General features: G+C 34.7%; 1 protein-coding gene and 1 pseudogene across 3 annotated transcripts; both read left to right on the top strand.

Moving 5' to 3' along the window:
• Nucleotides 1-2,682: 2,682 nt before the first annotated feature.
• LOC113711454 (G-type lectin S-receptor-like serine/threonine-protein kinase At5g35370) lies at nt 2,683-7,328 on the top strand (annotated as a pseudogene).
• Nucleotides 7,329-14,072: 6,744 nt separating this feature from the next.
• LOC140014987 (uncharacterized) lies at nt 14,073-17,919 on the top strand. Of its 3 annotated transcripts, none has more exons than XM_072066737.1 (5): nt 14,073-14,378; nt 15,290-15,380; nt 15,575-15,637; nt 15,750-16,088; nt 16,899-17,919. In XM_072066737.1, exons 4-5 carry the CDS (start codon nt 15,750-15,752, stop codon nt 17,214-17,216), a joined length of 657 nt encoding a protein of 218 aa, XP_071922838.1. In that variant the 5' UTR covers nt 14,073-14,378; nt 15,290-15,380; nt 15,575-15,637; the 3' UTR covers nt 17,217-17,919. The 3 variants fall into 3 exon arrangements, with proteins under 3 accessions (XP_071922838.1, XP_071922839.1, XP_071922840.1); XM_072066738.1 differs by having other exon boundaries at nt 15,287-15,380; XM_072066739.1 differs by lacking the exon at nt 15,290-15,380.
• Nucleotides 17,920-19,058: the final 1,139 nt, after the last annotated feature.

Below are 19,058 nucleotides of genomic sequence, written 5' to 3'. Positions count from 1 at the left end.
GGTTCAAGTACCTGGAATGTGTATCATTACTATAGTTGATGTTTGGTTCGTCGACTCTTTCGGAATGGAATATAATAAATATATTATAAATCACATTGTAAATGATAGTTATTGGCTCTTTGTAAATGAGATATAAGAAATTTTTACTAATTAAATATATTAGTATAAATGTATTAGTAAATTTAGTCTAACTGATTAATAATTTCTATTAGTAAACATGTATAATTATTAGTATAATTGATAATATTAATTATATTACACAAATTAATATACATTATATAATATATATAACTAATATTATTATTATTATAAGTTTGTAACTAATTAAATTAAATAGTATATATATATAATTAAATATAAATATACAAATGTTATAATATAAATATACAATTATAATTATATAATATATACAAATATTAATTATACAAATATTTTATATAAATGTAATATATATTACATATTAAATATAGTTGTTATTATATATTATTATATTTAAAATAATAATAATTATTATTATTATATAATTTATTAATATTACATACATGTATATATTATAATTATACGCACATATAATATACATTTATAAATATACATATATATTATAAATATATTATTATATAATATTAATAAATTTATAATATATATTATATAAGTATAATTATATTTAACTAAATAATTATAATATATAATTATATAATATAATAATATCATTATTATAAGTTTGTAACTAATTAAATTAAATATTATATATAATTAATTATAATTATATGAAAGTTATAATATAAATATATAATTATAATTATATAATATATAAATATTAATTGTACTAATATTTTATATAAATATAATGCATATTAATTAGATATAGTTATTATATATTATTATATTTAAAATAATAAATATAAATATAATTATATAATTTATTAATATTATATACATGTATTTATTTTAATTATATGCACATATAATATACATTTATAGATATACATATATATTATAAATATATTATTATATAATATTAATAAATTTATAATATTAATAAATTTATAATATATATTATATAAATATAATTATATTTAACTAAATAATTATAATATATATTTATATAATGTACTAATATTATAATTATAATATATTATATATATGTATATATTATAATATATAATATATATAAATATTAATTATATCATTGTATAATTATAATATGTAATTGGATTTGTTTCTTGGAATCAAACTTGGGAATCAGACAAAACCCACCAAAATACTTAGGAATGGAGAAACACCAAATTTTTAGAAATCATTCCAAGATTTCAATTCCCATTCCAGTGAACCAAACACCATTTATGGGGTTCATTCCATTCCCCGAATCCGATACCCTCTTACCAAACGCCCCCTTAGTAACCATTTTAGGAAGAAAATGTCCACTCTCCCCCTTAGTAACCATCTCATCAGCCATCCTATGCAAAACCAAAATTTCCCCCATTCCACACTTTCCCTGTGTCCTTTCATTTCAGACCCAAAAACCAACCTTTCAAAATTAGCACCACACGAGCATTTCCACAAACACCACCGCCAACTCCACTGTTCTCCAATAGACTCACCATCTCAATCCCATCATCCATTGAATCCCACAGTCGTCAAAGCTCTGATTCTTTGCATTTTCTCTCTGACTCTCCTATTTCTCCGCCTCATCTCCAACCTTCTCCTCCCTGACTTCCCACAAAGATGGCACGAACTCATTGCATTGTCTGCCAAAGTAGAAACCAAGCTCATAACGGAATAATAGCCTCAGCATTTTCTCTAAGCCGTGGTAACATATGAGGATCGACGATTCTTTAGCCATTTTGGGGAGGACTCAGTTGGCATTCTTCAAGCAGTAGTTTCATTGTCTGCTCGTGGCGGTGGTAGCACCATTACACAACGGGTACTTTTCTGTAGCCTTTCAAGTGCTAGATGTTTTGTCCGAAAGAAAGTGCATTATTTAATTTTCATTGTTTGTTTGTGGGTTTTTGTTTTTTCGTCTATTTTATGTTTTTAGGCCAAAAAAGTCATAGAAAAATTTGACAAATTCGAGTGCAAAGTGGAAAATATGCAATTAATGTTGTTGTCGGTGTTATGGTGTATGAAATTCAAACTAAACATGACATTCAATGAGAATGATTAGGACAGAAAATATAGTTAATGAATTACGACAACTCAAATCTTTTTTGGTTTTATCAATGCATACAAAAGTCAGATCTGCACAGCATTTTATTTATTAAAATCTCAGTTGATCATAGCATTAAACAAAACTCATTGTCTCTTGAGTTCATCAATCATTATCAAGTTCAAGTTGTTCAACGCGGGATCAAAAGGCTGAGCATACCAATAACGTGAGAGTTAACGTGTGACCAAAAAATGGATGAGATTGAAAAAAGAAGAAATGGAGACGAACAGAGCAGACCTAATACAATCACACCAATACGAATTCCAATACGGCTTACTGATATTTGTCTTTCGTTCATTCCTAGTCTTTATGCGGTTTTTCTTATTTCTCCTTGCCTTTGTCTCTTTGCCTTTGCCTCTTGTAATTAGTGTGCCTTTCATGGAATTGGTGTACCCAAACTTCACTACTGCGTTTATGCAATTCATTGACCCTGATGAACTTTCTTGTTCTCCCAAAATGGAACATTTAACTCTACCATGTTCAATGCTGGAGCTCAACAAACCAGAATCTACTTGTACGTTATTCATTCCGAATCCAATACTATCATGTGGTCTGCTAATCAAGATGCACCTGTTTTGACTTTGGGAAAGATGCATTTGACCTCCCGGGGTATTAGGATAACTGAACAGGATGGTAGTTTTAAAATGATCAACTCCATCTATGCAGTCATCAGATTCTGTCTTACAATTAAATGAGCCTGGGAATCTTCTTTTGCTTGATCAATCTAATGTGACTGTTTAGGAGAGCTTTAGATATCCAACGAAAACTATTGTGATTGGGCAAGCCTTGCTTGCCGGGTTATCATTGTACAGTGCCCTATCAAGTGATGACTTGTCAACAGGGGATTATAGCCTTGCTTTGACAGCTTCTGATGCCATGTTACAGTGGCAGAATTAGACTTATTGGAAATTATCCATGGATACCCAGGCATTTACAAACTCAAACTATGCTGTGGACCATATAGCAGTTAATGAAACAGGTCTCTATCTGTTTAGTCACAAAGGATCTGCAGTAGTGGTTCAGGTGAAGTTGCCACCATTTGGCTTTCGAACTGCCAAGTTAGACTACACTGGTCAGTTCATCATCAAAAGTTTCTTAGGAGCTGTCCAAAAGTAGAATTTTGTGGTCCCAATTGATTATTGTTGGATTCCATACGTCTGCAGAAGGCTAGGGTTGTGTAGTAATGGTGCTAATTCATATCATCCTCAATGTTCTTGTCCTTGTAACTTTCACTCTAGTTCACAAAGTACCTCAAATTGTTCACTGACTGATGGCTCTTGTTCTCTACCACTCTCTTGTAATTCAACCAAAAACAACAGTAGTTATAATTATTTGACAGTCTCATATTTAAGCCTAGGGCATGGTGTGGACTACTTTGCTAACGATTTTACCATGCGTTCCAAGGATGGAGTAAATTTATCAGTTTGTCAGTATCTCTACTCAGGAGATTGTGCTTGCTTTGGGGTTTTCTATGAGAACTCATCTGGCTCCTGTTATGTGCTTAAGAATGAAGTAGGATCAATTATGTTGAGAGCTGTACCCGAGGTATGAATATGAAGAGCTTGAGGCAGCAACTAAGAATTTTTAAGACTCGGATTGGATCAGGTGGTCTTGGTGCTATATATAAAGGCATTCTTTGTGATAAAATTCTGGTTGCAGTATAAAGGATTAACAACCTAGGTATTCAAGGGAAGAGGGATTTTTGCACTGAAATAGCTGTTATTGGTAATATTCATCCCATCAACTTGGTCAGGTTGAAAGAATACTGTGTTCAAGGTAGGCATCGTATATGAATTGTGGCTCACTTGATCGTTCCTTTTTTGATGGCGGACCAATCCTAAAATGGCAAAAAAGGGTTGAAATTGCACTTGGAGCTGCAAGAGGGTTAGCATACTTGCATGGTGGTTGTGAGCATAAGATTATTCATTGTGATGTGAAGCCAGTGAATATCTTTCTTCACAATCACTTTCCAATTGTGCTTTAGGCTCACCTTAAGAAGTCCATAGATACCTTTGTGTGAGCCTAAAATAGAGTCTCTAAACTTCTTAAGGTTCTATGGACTTCGTTTTACCAAGGCTTCCACACAGGAAGAAATCGGAGGGCCAAATGAAGCTGTACTATTTCCACAAGAAAATATAGCTCACATAAGTACGAGGACTAGTTCTAATATTTGCATGTCTTATATGTCATCACAACAAATATCAGGTCCAAGATAGCACCTAATGGCTGATATTTTGGCACAACTAGCCAATACTTGATTTTGTATGATTAGATTAGAGAAAGAAATTATGTGATTTGTAATCTAAATAGCTATCAAATTCTATTGAATATGTGTACGATGTGACTATTTTCTTTATGATATATTTCTAGTTTGCATGACTTGGTTCATCTGGAATCTGGCTATCCTTTGTATTAGAGTTAATCACTTGTTAGAATGCTGTGGCGTCTTGGCAAGAGTGAGCATGATGAATATACAAAATGAGGACACTTTTCAAATGGTCTCTCAAAAGGAGGTTTTTTGGCTTGGTTCCCCAAGTGACATTTCTCGAGTGAGTCTTTACAAGAACAATGCAATGGATACATGCACTTTTCCCATGTTCAATACTCATCTACAATAAGAGAAGGGCTAATAAAAGAAAATAAAATTGTTTTCACCAGCTTTGTGTTGTCTGTGGATGGTAGAAAATGCAGGGGATAGCCAATAGGATTTAAAACTAAATCCACTGAGCTAATAAGTTTAGAGTGTCTGACATGGTTGCAAATGTGGTCAAAGAATGCTAACTACTATCTTTATGTGTTGAGATTAAATTTAAAATGTTTTCTGTCAGGGTTTACTATGTCCTTGTTTTCACTTTCTGGGTAATGGCAATATTTTTCTTTGTGAATCGATAACAGAGACTTTTGAGGCTAAGTTATGTGATGCCTCTACTTGTTGTTGGATACTTGGCTCTTTGTGAACAACTTTCTTTTTTTTTGGTCCCTGTGTATTTCATGAGATATATAGAATTTTCTCTGTACATTAATGTTCCCATTACAAAGTGCAGCCGGTGAAAAACACATTCTTGAAAAACAAATGTACTTTGTTGAGGAAAATTGTCGAGATGGTACTGGCTCTAGCAATGGAGAGGTGAATTTCAAAGTTGAGAATCTTGAGCAGTTACTTGTTTAAGGTCAATAATCTTTAATCTCTCTTAAACTTCGTTCCATATCATACAACTTGAGCTGCATGTTTAGCATGATGTGGATAGGCAGTTAATCTATATTGTTCCCAAAAGCTTTGCATACTTTATATTGGAAAACTTTGGCTAAAATATATGTTCGATGAACCTAGATATCTTACAAATTGGGCATATCTAGTCTAACTTATTAGTTGTGTAACTTTGGGGAGTCTTATTTCTCTAACACATTTTGAACTAGTGCTATATGATTTCTCATTGAGTTCTTGGAGGCAGTGATAGACTAGCATGGAATCTTTTCTTCATATAAAGGTGTATTAGGCATATATAGCTCCAGCAATGGCATCTTGTGCAGCTTAATTGTGGGCAAGTGAACAGGAATTGCTGCAGCTTTACCAGACTTAGTAATCTAAACTTGGGTTAGGAATTATATCAGATGATCATTTCTGTTTGCTAATACAGTCACACTTTAGAAAAGTTGGGAATACATTACCCCGTTCAAAATATTATTTAGTGAACAAATTCCAGATGTTGAATATTTTGATGAAGCATCTACTGGAAATTCATCAAACTGTGTTTTCCCCAAGATAATCTAACTCATAAACTGAGTTGAAGCAATTGTTTTTTTTTCTTTTTCCAAATATGGGATAGTTTAATGACTTACCATGTTCAAGGACATTGTATGCTACTTAACCCAGTTTAATGTGATTGTAGGATTCTAGTGGTAATAAAAGAAAAGGAAATATCCAAATGAACAATTTCAACAAAAATTTTCAATTTCTTATGTTATTATGTTCAACTCTATGTATTCTTCTAGTTTCCCCTTGTGCAATTTGGGTATCAAGATGATGTCGAATTGCTTCTAATTTCTGTACCTGAGGGTGTTTCTGGACATGAAGTTTTATGAGCTTGTAGAGGTCTATCCAGTTGGTTTTCTCATAGTTAGAGGATTTGTTCAAGGAGGTTTAAGGTTCAGCAATTGCTTTCAAAAACAAAATAGTTAAATAACATTGGAATTTCATTTTTTTACTATATGATTTCAGCTCTTTTCAAGCTAAGTTTCAACTTTAGCAGTTCTGAGCTCAATGGTCAACTGCTCTTTCAAGCTAAGTTGCAGCTCTAGTATTGTTAAGTTCAATGGTCAACTTGTCATTAGTTTTTTATGAAGTGCCTACCAACTTTTGAGCCTAATTTGCTGGTGCATGTTTTGTTAAATGGATTGGTCTGTCATTGTATGAGGTGCCATATAGATTTCATCCTCTTTAAGTTAAGAGATAACTCTGATAATTGCCAATCAATGATTTCTTGTGCTCCCAGTGATTTATTTTAATAAGATATAACTTTGGGTAATTTTGTGTTACCGATTGTTTATAGATCACATGACTAGGCAATAATCCTTCAGTACTTTGACTTTTGTCTTAGTCTATTATGTCATATTTTCTTCAAACTGTGGTATATTGTAGATATATTGGGGACATGGTGTCAATGGTATTGCGTCAGCACCACGTTTTTATTTTGGAAAGCAACCTTCACTTCTTAGTTTGGGAGAGTGTGCCATGCTAGCAGGAATGATACCATCACCGGAGCTTCAATCTCCTTTCAGGGATGCCAGCAGGTTTCAACTCCTAATGTTCTTATATTTGTTGTCTTGATTTTTTGTTTTAGTATTGTTAGAATTTTCTGTTATTTTCTACTGAAAATCTTTTGCTTGGTCTTTCATTTGTTGGTTGTCTTTACCTCTTTTTAGAGGAAGGACTTTCAAGGCTAGACTATTGAGAAGGATGGTGGAATTTGAGTTTCTTGATGTTGGGATAGCCCTGATTGTTGTGAAACAGTCACCCGACCTGAATCTCTATGTGCTGGATCATGGAGATGTATGTTCACTCATTCTGGAGATATCTAGAATTATTTCTTTTGTGGTGTGCATGGATGTATGTTGTGCATAGGACCAATATAGAACTATACAACTAAACAGAGTCAAAGATTTTTCTGAATTAGTTTGTTGAGTTTACACAATCTCTTATAGCACTAACTGGCATCTCTCTCCTGACATACTACTGATGTCATAGCTCTTCTAAAATGACATGCCCTGAAAATAATAATCTGGTACAAAATGATTCAACTACCTATGAAACTTTTGAGCATCTGCCTTAGAAGGCTTGCCCCTTCCAAAACAATCATGCATCCTCAATTGGCAGCACTTTGTGCTATGTCCATATTAGTGTTGCCAATTGTTCTCATTTTACTTGGGCTTTGATGACTAGAATTTTACTAGTCTTGAAGTCATATATACACTAGTAGCAGTAATAGATTGTCTTTTAAATTCACATTTCCAGTGTGTATTCTATTTAGTGGTTACATATGTTATTCTTTTAGGACTGAGAAAGGTAGGTTATTGGTTAACTTTTTCTTGATTTGACACACCATAAAACAATTGTAGATTAGGTTTCTCAGTTCTTTGTAGTCGAAATGAAGTTACATGTTTTCCTTTTTGCGACTGTCTAATTGTCTCTCTCTCCCTCTCCTTTCCAATACAAATCTATGTTGTGAAAGAATATGTCTTTTTTCGTTTTCTGGATTAAAGCTGTGATTGAGTCTAAATGTCTTAAGTTATTAGGATGACGAAGAATTTAACTTAGAACTCATGATTGGATATAAGAAGAGAAGGTTAAGGAGCAAAAGAAAGGGAGCAATTTTTGTTTGAGCGTGGTTCTAAGGCCTACAAAGAAACATGTAAACATGTGCTGCCTGACACTTACAAAAATAGCATTCAAGGTTTGTTTCTTCGATGGATCACTTGAACCTGATGGATATTTAGTGCTATGGAGTTAGACCAGTGAGCTATTGTACAGCACTAAAGGGCCCAATCTAGGTCCAATTTTCAATAGTCAACAGCCCAAATTTTTTAAAAGGGCTTAAACTCAATTACTGGTAAAACTATTCTTAGTCACTTATAAGACCATAAGCAATCTAATAAATAATCTAAGAGAGGATAAGAAACACATAAGCTGAAAAGACAAACTTACGTGAGAAACAATTCCTGCATGAAGGGTTACATGACTATATGTCTTGCTGTATAATTGGCAAATGCAAACTGCTTCATCTTAGGGATCTGGGTGGATAGCGTGACACATATTAGAGATGATTATTGTCATTAATCCCATCTTTTATAATCTGATCAACATAAATTCTCGGTTAATGTTGTCATGGATTTAATTTTTCATCTAATGTTTCAAGTATGGATGATATTACTTTGAGGATTCAAATTGGTGAATGCATTATTTTTGGCAATGTTCCATGAAAGTGAAGCCAAGTGATGAGAATAGGCTTTGAAAAAGTAATGATAATAGGTCTAATACTGTTGGCTTGAGTCACGATTCTAACATTGCAATAGTGTTTGGTCGTTGTACTTAAAGTCTCAACCACTTCAATTTTTTTTCTTTGCGACATGGTTGATTGATATTATTTTGCTTTGTTTTTGGCTATTTACTCTCTAGGGATTTGGGATACATATAAAAACGAAAGAATGTGCATACTCTACTGTAAGTGAGATATAGGATTGGGAAAGTGAAGACAAGATTTGGGAAGTAAAAGAAGATATGCAAAGATAGGTTGTCAATTTTCTGGGAAAAGAAGAAGGATTAACAATATATTCCCACTTAAATGATAAAGCTGCACCTTTTGCCAACAACAGATGAATTGCAAATGCATGTCTTTTTTTTTTATTTTTATAAAGAATATCTGTTTGTTCACTTCCTCAAACTTCAATAGATTGTGATGATTTTGTTAGTTAGCTCTAAATCTTTTTCGTCATTGTTCGGTGAGTAATAGGACAGAAAATTAGACTTGAAAAGTATTTTTTTTGGTATGGTTTTGAGCTCTGCTTAGTTTTAGTAGTCCTGTATTAGATGGATATAATGCCATTTGATGGATTTTAATCCTAAACACTTTTAATGAACAAACAGTTTCTAATTAGTTGATAACTAACTGGTCCTTCTGATGTATTTTTTGATAAGTTAATCTTGATATTCTGCTAGCCCTGATAATCCACAACTTGAGTAACTTTTCTACCCAAATCATCTAGAAAGATCCATCATAAAGTAATAACCAGTAAGCAACTATCTGATATCCAATGCACCGTTGGGGTACATCATTGGGTGTCAGAATAGATGAGTCAGAACTTTGTGATCATGCTAGATGTTATTGTATTGTACTGTAGATCACAAGATCAACATGGACAACAATTAACCTTTGGTATCTCAATCCAAAGAGATCATATTGAATGTCAGCTGTCAAGGCCATTTCTTTGGAAGGTTGAATTTTGATTACTTTCTTATTAAGCAAAAAATCGATCGTTAAGGAGGAGATCAGAGAATGGAGATTTGTCTGAGAACTTGGCAATGCCTTGCAAATATGATAGTGAGATGATAGTTTTTGTGTGCCGTAGTTGATCGTAATGCAAGATGAGATTAGTTGAATTTGGGGATTAATTTTATTGTGGGTGTGAAATTTGATATGCAGTTAATCTCTTCTCAAACAAATCAACAGATATCAATAAGCAGTTTGTTTTAGGAAAATACAGAATAGGATGTTAAACATATAAGCAATGCATGCTAATTTGCAAAAACGAAAATTGGTGAGATAAAAAGATTAGGTTATCCATTTATTTCATTTTTTTTATTGTACACCTTCCCACACTCCCTACACCCTTTCCGCCTCCAACTATCAAGCATTGGATTCGAACCTCGAACCTAGCGGTGGGGAACACCCTAAGAGTCCTCCTTTGGTCATTAGGGTTAGGTTATCCTGAGATGGGAGCAATCTGATACAACTGCTACTTATTGTTGGAAGATACAGAATAGGATGTCAAGCATATTTGCAAAGAATGTTAGCTTTGTAAAGGGGTACTAATGGTTAAGACAACTTTTTCGAGAATATTCATTTATACAGCTTATTATGATTAAATTAGACATCAGAATCAATCCAAAATTTGCTAAAACAAAACTGGTTAGATAGAAAGATTATATTCTATTAAGATGGGAGCAACTTAATACAGGTGGTGAACTATAGTAAAAACCAGTAAAATGCTTTACTTTTGAAATGTTAAATAAATCTCGTCTACACTAGCAGGAAAATGTACATAAAAAGGAATATGGCTGAAGATGGTCCAAACTATTATGGAAAATGACTTTTTTAAGATTAACTACCTGTTACACATTTTAGCCTGAATAAGGAGGATTTGGTAAGTCATAATTCAAACAGCATAACCACTTGAACTGTTAATGGCAAGAATGAGTTTTAAACTTGAGATAAATGTTATCTTCTGACAAAACATGTCTGAGACTGTTTAGCAAATAAATATTGGTGGTTGGACCTATGTACAATGAGTTTACGGGTATTTTGTACCACTTCCAAATTTCTAGTGTGTACTGATAATAGTTTATGAGGAGTATATTCACTAATTAAACACTGTCTAACTAAAGCAATCTGTGATCAGTCTTAGTTTTTTATTTACAGAAGTGGAAAAGTAGATACTGTTGATTAATCTCATACTCACTGTTCATGATTAATTTGTTGACTTATTTGTCTGCCTCCATCAGTGCTGAAAACATTGAGAAGAGAAAGATCTCAAGGAACTTGAGACAATACTGAGACCATTACAACATCTGCCAAGATTTGCCAACATAATATAAAATTAAGTCCATACTTGAATGGCTCCTCAAAATTCAGGTTTATGGACGTAATTTTTGAGTGGATCCTTGAATTTCAAAGCCCATGCTACAGAAGTTGCTTATTGTGGTAGCTTATTAAAACTTGTGGTGGCGGACTTCGACAAATGTGTTGGCTGACTTATTGATTGGGTTTTTGTCATCCACAAGCTGTGGAAGAGGACTTGTAATTGCTTAGCGGAGGCCCACAGATAACAGATCGCGACATGTGTGTTGTTTCCTTGCTGACCACACTCCTTTGAAAAACACTCCCATTATTGCCTTTGCTGAGCACCATTATAAAAGAAAAGAAAAGATAAACAAAAGTTAAAGAGCAAGAATTTATCCATTGCAGCCATTTATGCGTCCAACATGCTCTCCTTTCATGAATTTATTATTTAATTCACTTTGAAATTTTATTCAAGTGCTTGCTATTTATATTGGCTTTAATATTGCTTACAGGTTACTAGTTGAAATAATAAAAGAGGGCAATTTAGCTCATTCTGATCACCAACCTAGACAAGAAGTGGATCTGGTGTGAAGTTAATAGCAAACCAGTTAACATTTTCAAAAAGAGTCCTGGAACATCACTGCAAAGCACTGTGGTTAGAGCAAACATATCAGTGTAAGGTTCAACTTCAAAGGGCAGTTCAAATTGTGGGCAAGCGAATACATGTTAATTCTCATCTCCAGCTCAGTATCTTTGCCACCTAGGCAAAAGTTCAAAGGACCTTCCCATTCAAACCTAATCCTCTGAAAGCATTTCCAGATGCTGATCCTCATGCTCATTATCTTTGCATTGTAGTTGACTTTCACCTTCCTTCATTCTGGAAATGAACTTTATTTGTGATTTCTTGGATGAACTTGGATGACTCTTTATTTTTGTAACTTTTGCACCAGTAGAAATTCGGTGCACAGTTGTTGCTAGATTTATGTAATACCTGGTATTATAACAAAAAGAACAGACCATTAACTTCTTTTGCGTTAGGCCAACGAGATGTGGAAAGTCGGCCATATATCACAATAGACCTTACAACATGGGTGCATGAGATGAAAGAAATAGTTAATCCATTGAACCTTGGGATCTAGATTTTGGTCATCTTTAATCCATATCCTTCAAACTTAACCTGTTCTTGGATCATTTGCATATTTCTCTCTCTTCCTTTGGGAGTTTAAAGAACTACTGACTAACCTATTGTAGTTCTTGGATGACAGATTGCAGGCGATTAATACCCGTGAGTTGTCCTTATTCGCAGCATGCCTTGGATACTTCTTCACAAAGGAGATCATGTGGTTGAGATTGCAATATCATGGGCATTTCTACACCATCAATTGCCTAGCTGATCTTCAGTTCTTGTGAGCTGACAAACAAATTGAGTGGGAATTCATGGAGCCTCTCATGTCTAGGCTCTTGGATCCTTAACAACTCAAAGTTCTTCTTTTACTTGATGGTATTGGAGATGAAAGGAAAACTTGTCTTCGATGTCACTTGTGTCATAAAGACAGTGATTCTCCCAGTCTATGAATTGGTATTGAACGATGTGTATCTGAAAGCTAGTGTTTACTAATTTCATCAGCTCAAGTTAGCATTGGCTAAGGGCAATAGCACCTAACTCTTGTTGAGGAACCCCTCGGTAGGTAATGACCATGAAGTAGCTGATTCAGGAATGACTATGAGTATTTCTTTGCCATATAAGATAGAAGAAGGGACGGTTTCTGTGTTACTTCAATTGCTAAGTACACCTAAAGTCTGTTCTTCCTCATTTTGTTTCTAGTCTTTATATATGAATGAAAATTAGCAGTTAGGAAGTACTTGTGTGAGAACATAGGTAATAAAGTTGACAAAAGAAATAGTGTAATCATCAACTTATACGATGCATAGATCATTAACAGTGTAATGGTATAAAAGATCAATTTTAATAACAAAATTATAGTAAATTAATAAAACGAATTCTAAGCATAACAAGTAATTGTTAAAGGAAGAAGTGCCATGGTAAAATTTGAAGAAACCAAAAAGAAAAGAAGGAAAAGACTTTTATTGTATAAACATGCAGTGTTAAATATATTCCATATAAAATTTGATTTAGGCCTTCTTTGATAATTCAATTCAATAATTAAATTTAATGGATTCAAATTGTTCACACGCGTTTCAAAATCCAACCCAAAAGTAGAACACGTGAATTAATTAATTAAATGATACCGAATTTTCTATATTAAACTTGTTCCAAACGATAACGATAAGCGATTCATTTATCACTAATGTGATATATATATATATATATATATATATTCAAATGTACCATCCTTTTAAATTTGTGCGGCAATAAAAAAAACTCAAGAATGCTTTGTGCGACGATCAAAATAGTAATAAAAAAAAAGTGAATTCAAGGGGTTCATAGCCATTAGGCCTTTGGCCTGATGGTCACCACCAGTCTTGGTGGGGTGGAATTGGTTTTCGTCGATGGAGTTTATACTCACATCGAGTCCCCCTCCCCTTTCCCTTGCTAAGTTTGGAAGTTTAGGATAGAAAAAAGAAGAATGGAAAACTTAAGTTATGAAAGAAGAGAAGAGAAGAGAAGGGATTGTTATGTTGTTTGGGAGTTTTAAGAATTAGTGGAATGATTTTGGATATGAAAATCATTAAATATTTGTTCAAGACATTTTTAAGGATAGAACAGGTATTTTAGAAAACTTTCATAAGCTTCCTCCAACTTTCTCTCCAATTTGGAAGGAAAAATTTTGCCTACTATTCATCTTCTTAAATCCTTCCATTTCCCTTTTTTTCTTTCTAACTAAAAACTAACGAATGAAGGAAAAGTTAGGCTTTGTTTGGACTACTTGTATTATAGTGTATTTCATTTTTTTACTTTTGGAACAGTAGGATTCTTAAATTCCAACGACTTGCCATGCCCCAATAATTCATCCCAATTCTGCTATCCCAAGACAGTAAAAAGCCAAAAAAATTTTCTGACCGTTGTACTGAGTCAGTGCAAACCGACAAAAGCCCCTTCTACTTTTTCTCTGTCTTTTTCTTTACTCCCCCTCTTCATCACCCCAACCATTCACTGACATACCATTCACGGAGGCTTTGTAGTTGTTCGAATTGGAGAAGTAACCAGCTTTGGGTGAAAAAACCTTCCACTTCCTGGGTCACCAATCTGATAGTTTCAATCAAGTCCAGTTCGATTAAAGGTTCAGCATCGCTCAAAGGCTTGCTGCCACCGTCGACCGTCATCGTCTCCGGCATATTTAATTCTCTGCGTTTCCTCCCAATCTATAGTGTTCAAGGTACGTTTCCTTGGCTGCCAACAGTGCTTGAGATTTTTTCCTTGCAAGGATGTGCTGATTCTTTTGAGTTCGGTTATATGAACAAAAGCATATGAACAGAGTCCTATTTTTCAATTTAATTAGGGTTTGGCAACATGTTGGAGCCAAATCTTCGTTCCTGAAACATATGCAAATTCCTGCATTGTAAATACTTTTATACTATTTGGTGATAAATATTTCCTTGTGGATCTCTGCTGCACTAGCTCATTTTTCCCAATTTTAAGTTTGCCATATTTCAAAAATTAAATGCACTTAATTTGAAAAAGTCGCACAAGTCTACCGACATAGAACCAACATTGTTAAGCCGTAGCAAAAAATTCAGTTTGGTAATTCCATGTTTTGGCTAGCCCACTAGAGCAATTTGCACATACAGGGAAGTAATTCAAACCCACTGCCAATGAATGGAGATGCCTCTTTACGACACATGTGAATGTATTCTAGGTATTCGCTATGTCAGCTATATGGCTTCTAATGTGGTAATGATTTTTTTGTTGGTGTTGGTTGTTAGTTGGGGGAAACAATATTGGTGTTATACTTGCACAAATACTAACTGATTACACTTCTTTTGATGATTTTTTCATGCCCATTTCATTTTTTCTATTTCCCATTTGTTTAGATTGTGACCAATCAGGTACTTATCCCTATTTAAAATAAATCTGCACTTAATTTCATAGAGTTGAAGGCTTAGCTCAAATTATACGTACAGATATAGGAAGAAAAACCTTAGTTATGACATTAGCTGAAAAAATTGCATTGTATGTCCTCATAGCTGCAGTTTGTGCACTTAGTTGCCTGAAATTCATTACCACATGCAGTCCTTTTTTGTTGCCTGAATTTCACTCGTTATTGCTGCATTTTTTTTACTTTAGCAGCCAGTTGGTGTGGAACTGTTACGTTCCTCCATTCTTCGTCATACCCACGTTTATATGCCACATAAGCGCCGTCGAGTCTGTAAGGCCAGCGGTAAGACCCTCGGTCATGTAAAATTCTGGCCAGATTGCTACTAGTATATATTACTTACCAAAAAAAAACTTTCATATTTTTTTGAATACTAGCATCAAAATTATTTGTAAGCTAACATATATGAATGGTTCACATTTTTTATTAAGCCCCTAACTTCAGTCCTATTGTTTATATTTCACTTTAATGCAATCCAGCAAGCACATTCCGAGAGCGGTTCAAACGACTTGGGTGCTTGTGCGAGAAACTACTTCATAAAGGTATGTAAATGATTCCACAAACTGCTGTATCAGCACCAACTTTCAATTTTTTGTGTTGTCTTCTACAATGTAGCTGCGCTTGACTATGGATTACATACGTATATTGCATTAGATGACTGATGATTCTGAAGTGGCCGATTGGAAAAATCACCCTACACTTGAGGCTTCCTTTGTAGTGACACTTGTTGAATGGCATAGGAATGGTGCTTGGGACAGGCACCAAAAGGGTAGGTCAAACTGGCACCATCTGTGCTTACACATGAATGATAAGTGCCACGTCAACTTGAGGTGGGAGCAATATCGGTCAAAATTCTATAGGCTAGAAGCCGAGTGGAAGTGTTTCAACCGCTTATCGGGGATGTCCCAATCTACAACAGAGACGGGAGTTGGATTTAATTCGGAGCTTTTGTGCTTTCAGACTACGAAGAAAAAATGGAGCGCTCTAAAGCGGGTAAACTCCCACTATGTCTCCATTTTTTAGCTTCAATTGACCATAATTTTGTATAACTTCAGTACAGTTCCATACATTTTTCTTATGACTGAGATGGTACAATTAAACTCAACACTTTTTTGGCCTTGTAACATGCTGCAAGTAGCAGGCTTGGGTTTTTAAAAGGCGTTTCTATGTCTTTTCATCAGTTGCATACTTTATTCGTTGTTATTTCTTTTCATCAGTGTGCTTAGAGTTTTTTGCTTGTTTCTGAGATACTGTTGGTCATTCCCCCTAATTCATCGACATATTAATGTGAAAAGCATTTGTATCCAGAATTGCTTTCATAGTCCAGCTAGTTATATAGTTCCCTGTTATTTTGCTGCCCTGTTTTAACCATTATAATGTGGATCTATCAATGCATGAGAGTCACACGAATTATGACTTATTTAAAAGTTGCACGTGTTTTAATCTTTGATTAATGCTGAGCTTGGTTGCTACTATAAAAACTAAGGGTGTATTTTCTGTGTCAGCACTATCAATTCCTTTGATTGCTTATGGGATTTAAATTTGGAAATGGATGGGGTGCTGAAATAGTTACCTACCAAATTAATGCTGGTGCCTAATCAAGTTATCGTTGGTTGCTGCCCTGGTCATGGCTCCTTGCTGGCCTAAATATCTTCCATCAGTAAACTTGATTTAAATATTGCTTCGGGGTCGCAGAAATTGTTACTTATTTGAAGTGTGGCTTGTAATTACATTTCCATGTCTGTTCTATCAATTGTATACAGTTTTCGTTTTGAATTAGCCGCCATTTCACATGACTTGTAGGAAAACAAATTCTATGCTAGATTCAAAGAAAGGCGCAGCTGCGGTTGCTTCTATGAATTGACAGATATTCTTGAGGGTCGATTAGCCACAGGAAAGCATGCCCAATCATCTGCTCAGAGTGATGTCCACCACTCTCCTTGGTCTGCCGAAAAGACCACAGCTTCTGCATCAAGGTGCAAGGGAAAGGCAAAGATAGACGGACCCACTTCAGACTTTTGGGGAAGGATGTTTATATTCCTGTTCGGGATGAAGAAGTTGAATTCGTTGCTAGCAGGCCGGGTAAACGATCGTATCGAGTCGGGGAACATCATCCTATGATGGTTCAAGGAGCACTAAGTCTCCGAAGACCGGGAAAGCTCTGCGAGACGCAGCAACCAACATTGGCAGGTTGTTACAGATCCATATTGAGGAAAACACTAGACGAAATGACTGGTGTGTAGTGGCGCTAAAGGTTTGGGACCAAAGTTACCCAAAACATGAGCCTATTGATCTGTGGTCCCGAAAACAGCTTGCATGCATGAAGGAATTTGAAAATAGTGAGAGTTGGTGTCACATGTTTCTTCAGTCTGATGAAGGCTTCTAGTATTGGTATGCTGACACCATTCTTGACCCGAAATAGTTCTTGCGTGCTGCTGGTGTCATTTACTATTTGAGGAAACTGGCTGGGTTGGGACAACCGTGTCATTTGTGACCAATTTTGGATTGCTTGTCTCAACTGGATTCTTTCCCAGTCCTACGGATTTATATCTTATTAGCTTGCTATTTGAGATACAGTTGTAGTATGTATGTAGTTGAGACTTTTAATCGCCTTGGCTTATGAATTTGATGGCGTACTTGTACTAATTTTATATGTTGTCTGAGCTGGTTGCTACTCCCTTTGTTTGGGTTATGTATTTGAGACTTTTAATCACTTTGACTTATGAATTTGATGGTGTACTTATACTAAATTTATATGTTGTCTGAGCTGGTTGCTACTCCCTTTGTTTGGGTTACAATTTATGACTGAGACCAATTGTATTCATTTACTATCCAGCAGATTTTTTTGTCTAGTTCTTAACCAAAAATGTTGATTAGCTATATTGGATTTATATATATATATGTCACAGGTAGACTTATATATATGTAAACTTGTGCCTAAAAACAGGAATTTGAAACTTGTGTAAATTCTGTAGTCTCAAACCCACGGACAAGACAAATTCAGTTTGACCTTAGTTATGTCCATATCATTTTTTTAATAACTCCTGGCCCACAATTTGTCCGGCAGCCAAAGAGGCTAAATAAGCAGGAATTGAGTTGCTTTTCAATATAGACAAGTTTGCAAGTTTGCAATTGAATTAAACGGCTTGCTGGATTTTTTTGAAATAAAGGGATGCGGCTCTTCCCCACATAAGACACTCAATAGCGAATTTGCAGGAAATGCATATGGGTGTCTGGAACAGTCGCTCAACAGCTTATTTGCAGGAAATGCACATGGGTCTCTGGACATTCACGGGAGCCCGGATGGCCTATAACATCAATTGTGTCCCCAGTAGGATTCTGCTCACTGCTGGCTTTTTCCACTAAGTTGTCTGAGTAATAGTAAAGATCTATCAATCAGTAACAAGCAACCAACACGCGATGCAATATTTGGGAGCAGCTTTTTTTACCCAACCCGTCATAATGATTCAAAATGTGCACTATGTGTAGTGTCGGTAGTATCAAATAGTTACAAACCATGTTTCCAGTCTAATTTATATAAAACTAAATTTTATATCAGTTTCAACTATGTTTTCATAGTTGCTACTAAAGTCAGGGAGAAGGAGGGCGTAGCTGCTATAGGAATCTTACTTCGTCTACGGCTTCCAATCCTTTTAGTAGCTACTTCCATACCGCAGCACAGGTTAATTGCTTATCGGAGCCATATCTCTGGTGTTAGGAAATTTTAAAATTAAGGTGAAGTGGTCATGGTCCGTATACATACATATTATATATATATATATGTAATTGTAGTTCAAATTATTTACAAACCTGGAAAATTTGGAGATATATGTATGTGTATATGCATATCTTCCATTACTACCCAGTCGGTTTCTTAAATTAATGTTGCGTACTATTGTTGGTTGTTGATGATTTTCAAATTTTTTAAGTGGATTATGTTTGGCATTATACATTAGCCATATC

This window comes from Coffea arabica, chromosome 10e, assembly GCF_036785885.1.
Source record: "Coffea arabica cultivar ET-39 chromosome 10e, Coffea Arabica ET-39 HiFi, whole genome shotgun sequence".
Lineage (NCBI taxonomy): Eukaryota > Viridiplantae > Streptophyta > Magnoliopsida > Gentianales > Rubiaceae > Coffea > Coffea arabica.
Note: the sequence above shows the minus strand (reverse complement) of the source record. Positions and strands in the feature narration are given on the sequence as shown.

Coding starts and splice junctions, on each gene's coding strand:
- LOC140014987 (XM_072066739.1), top strand. CDS start 15,750: ATGACTGATGATTCTGAAGTGGCCGATTGGAAAAATCACCCTACACTT. Junction 16,089..16,898: donor AATGGAGCGCTCTAAAGCGG/GTAAACTCCCAC, acceptor CATGACTTGTAG/GAAAACAAATTCTATGCTAG.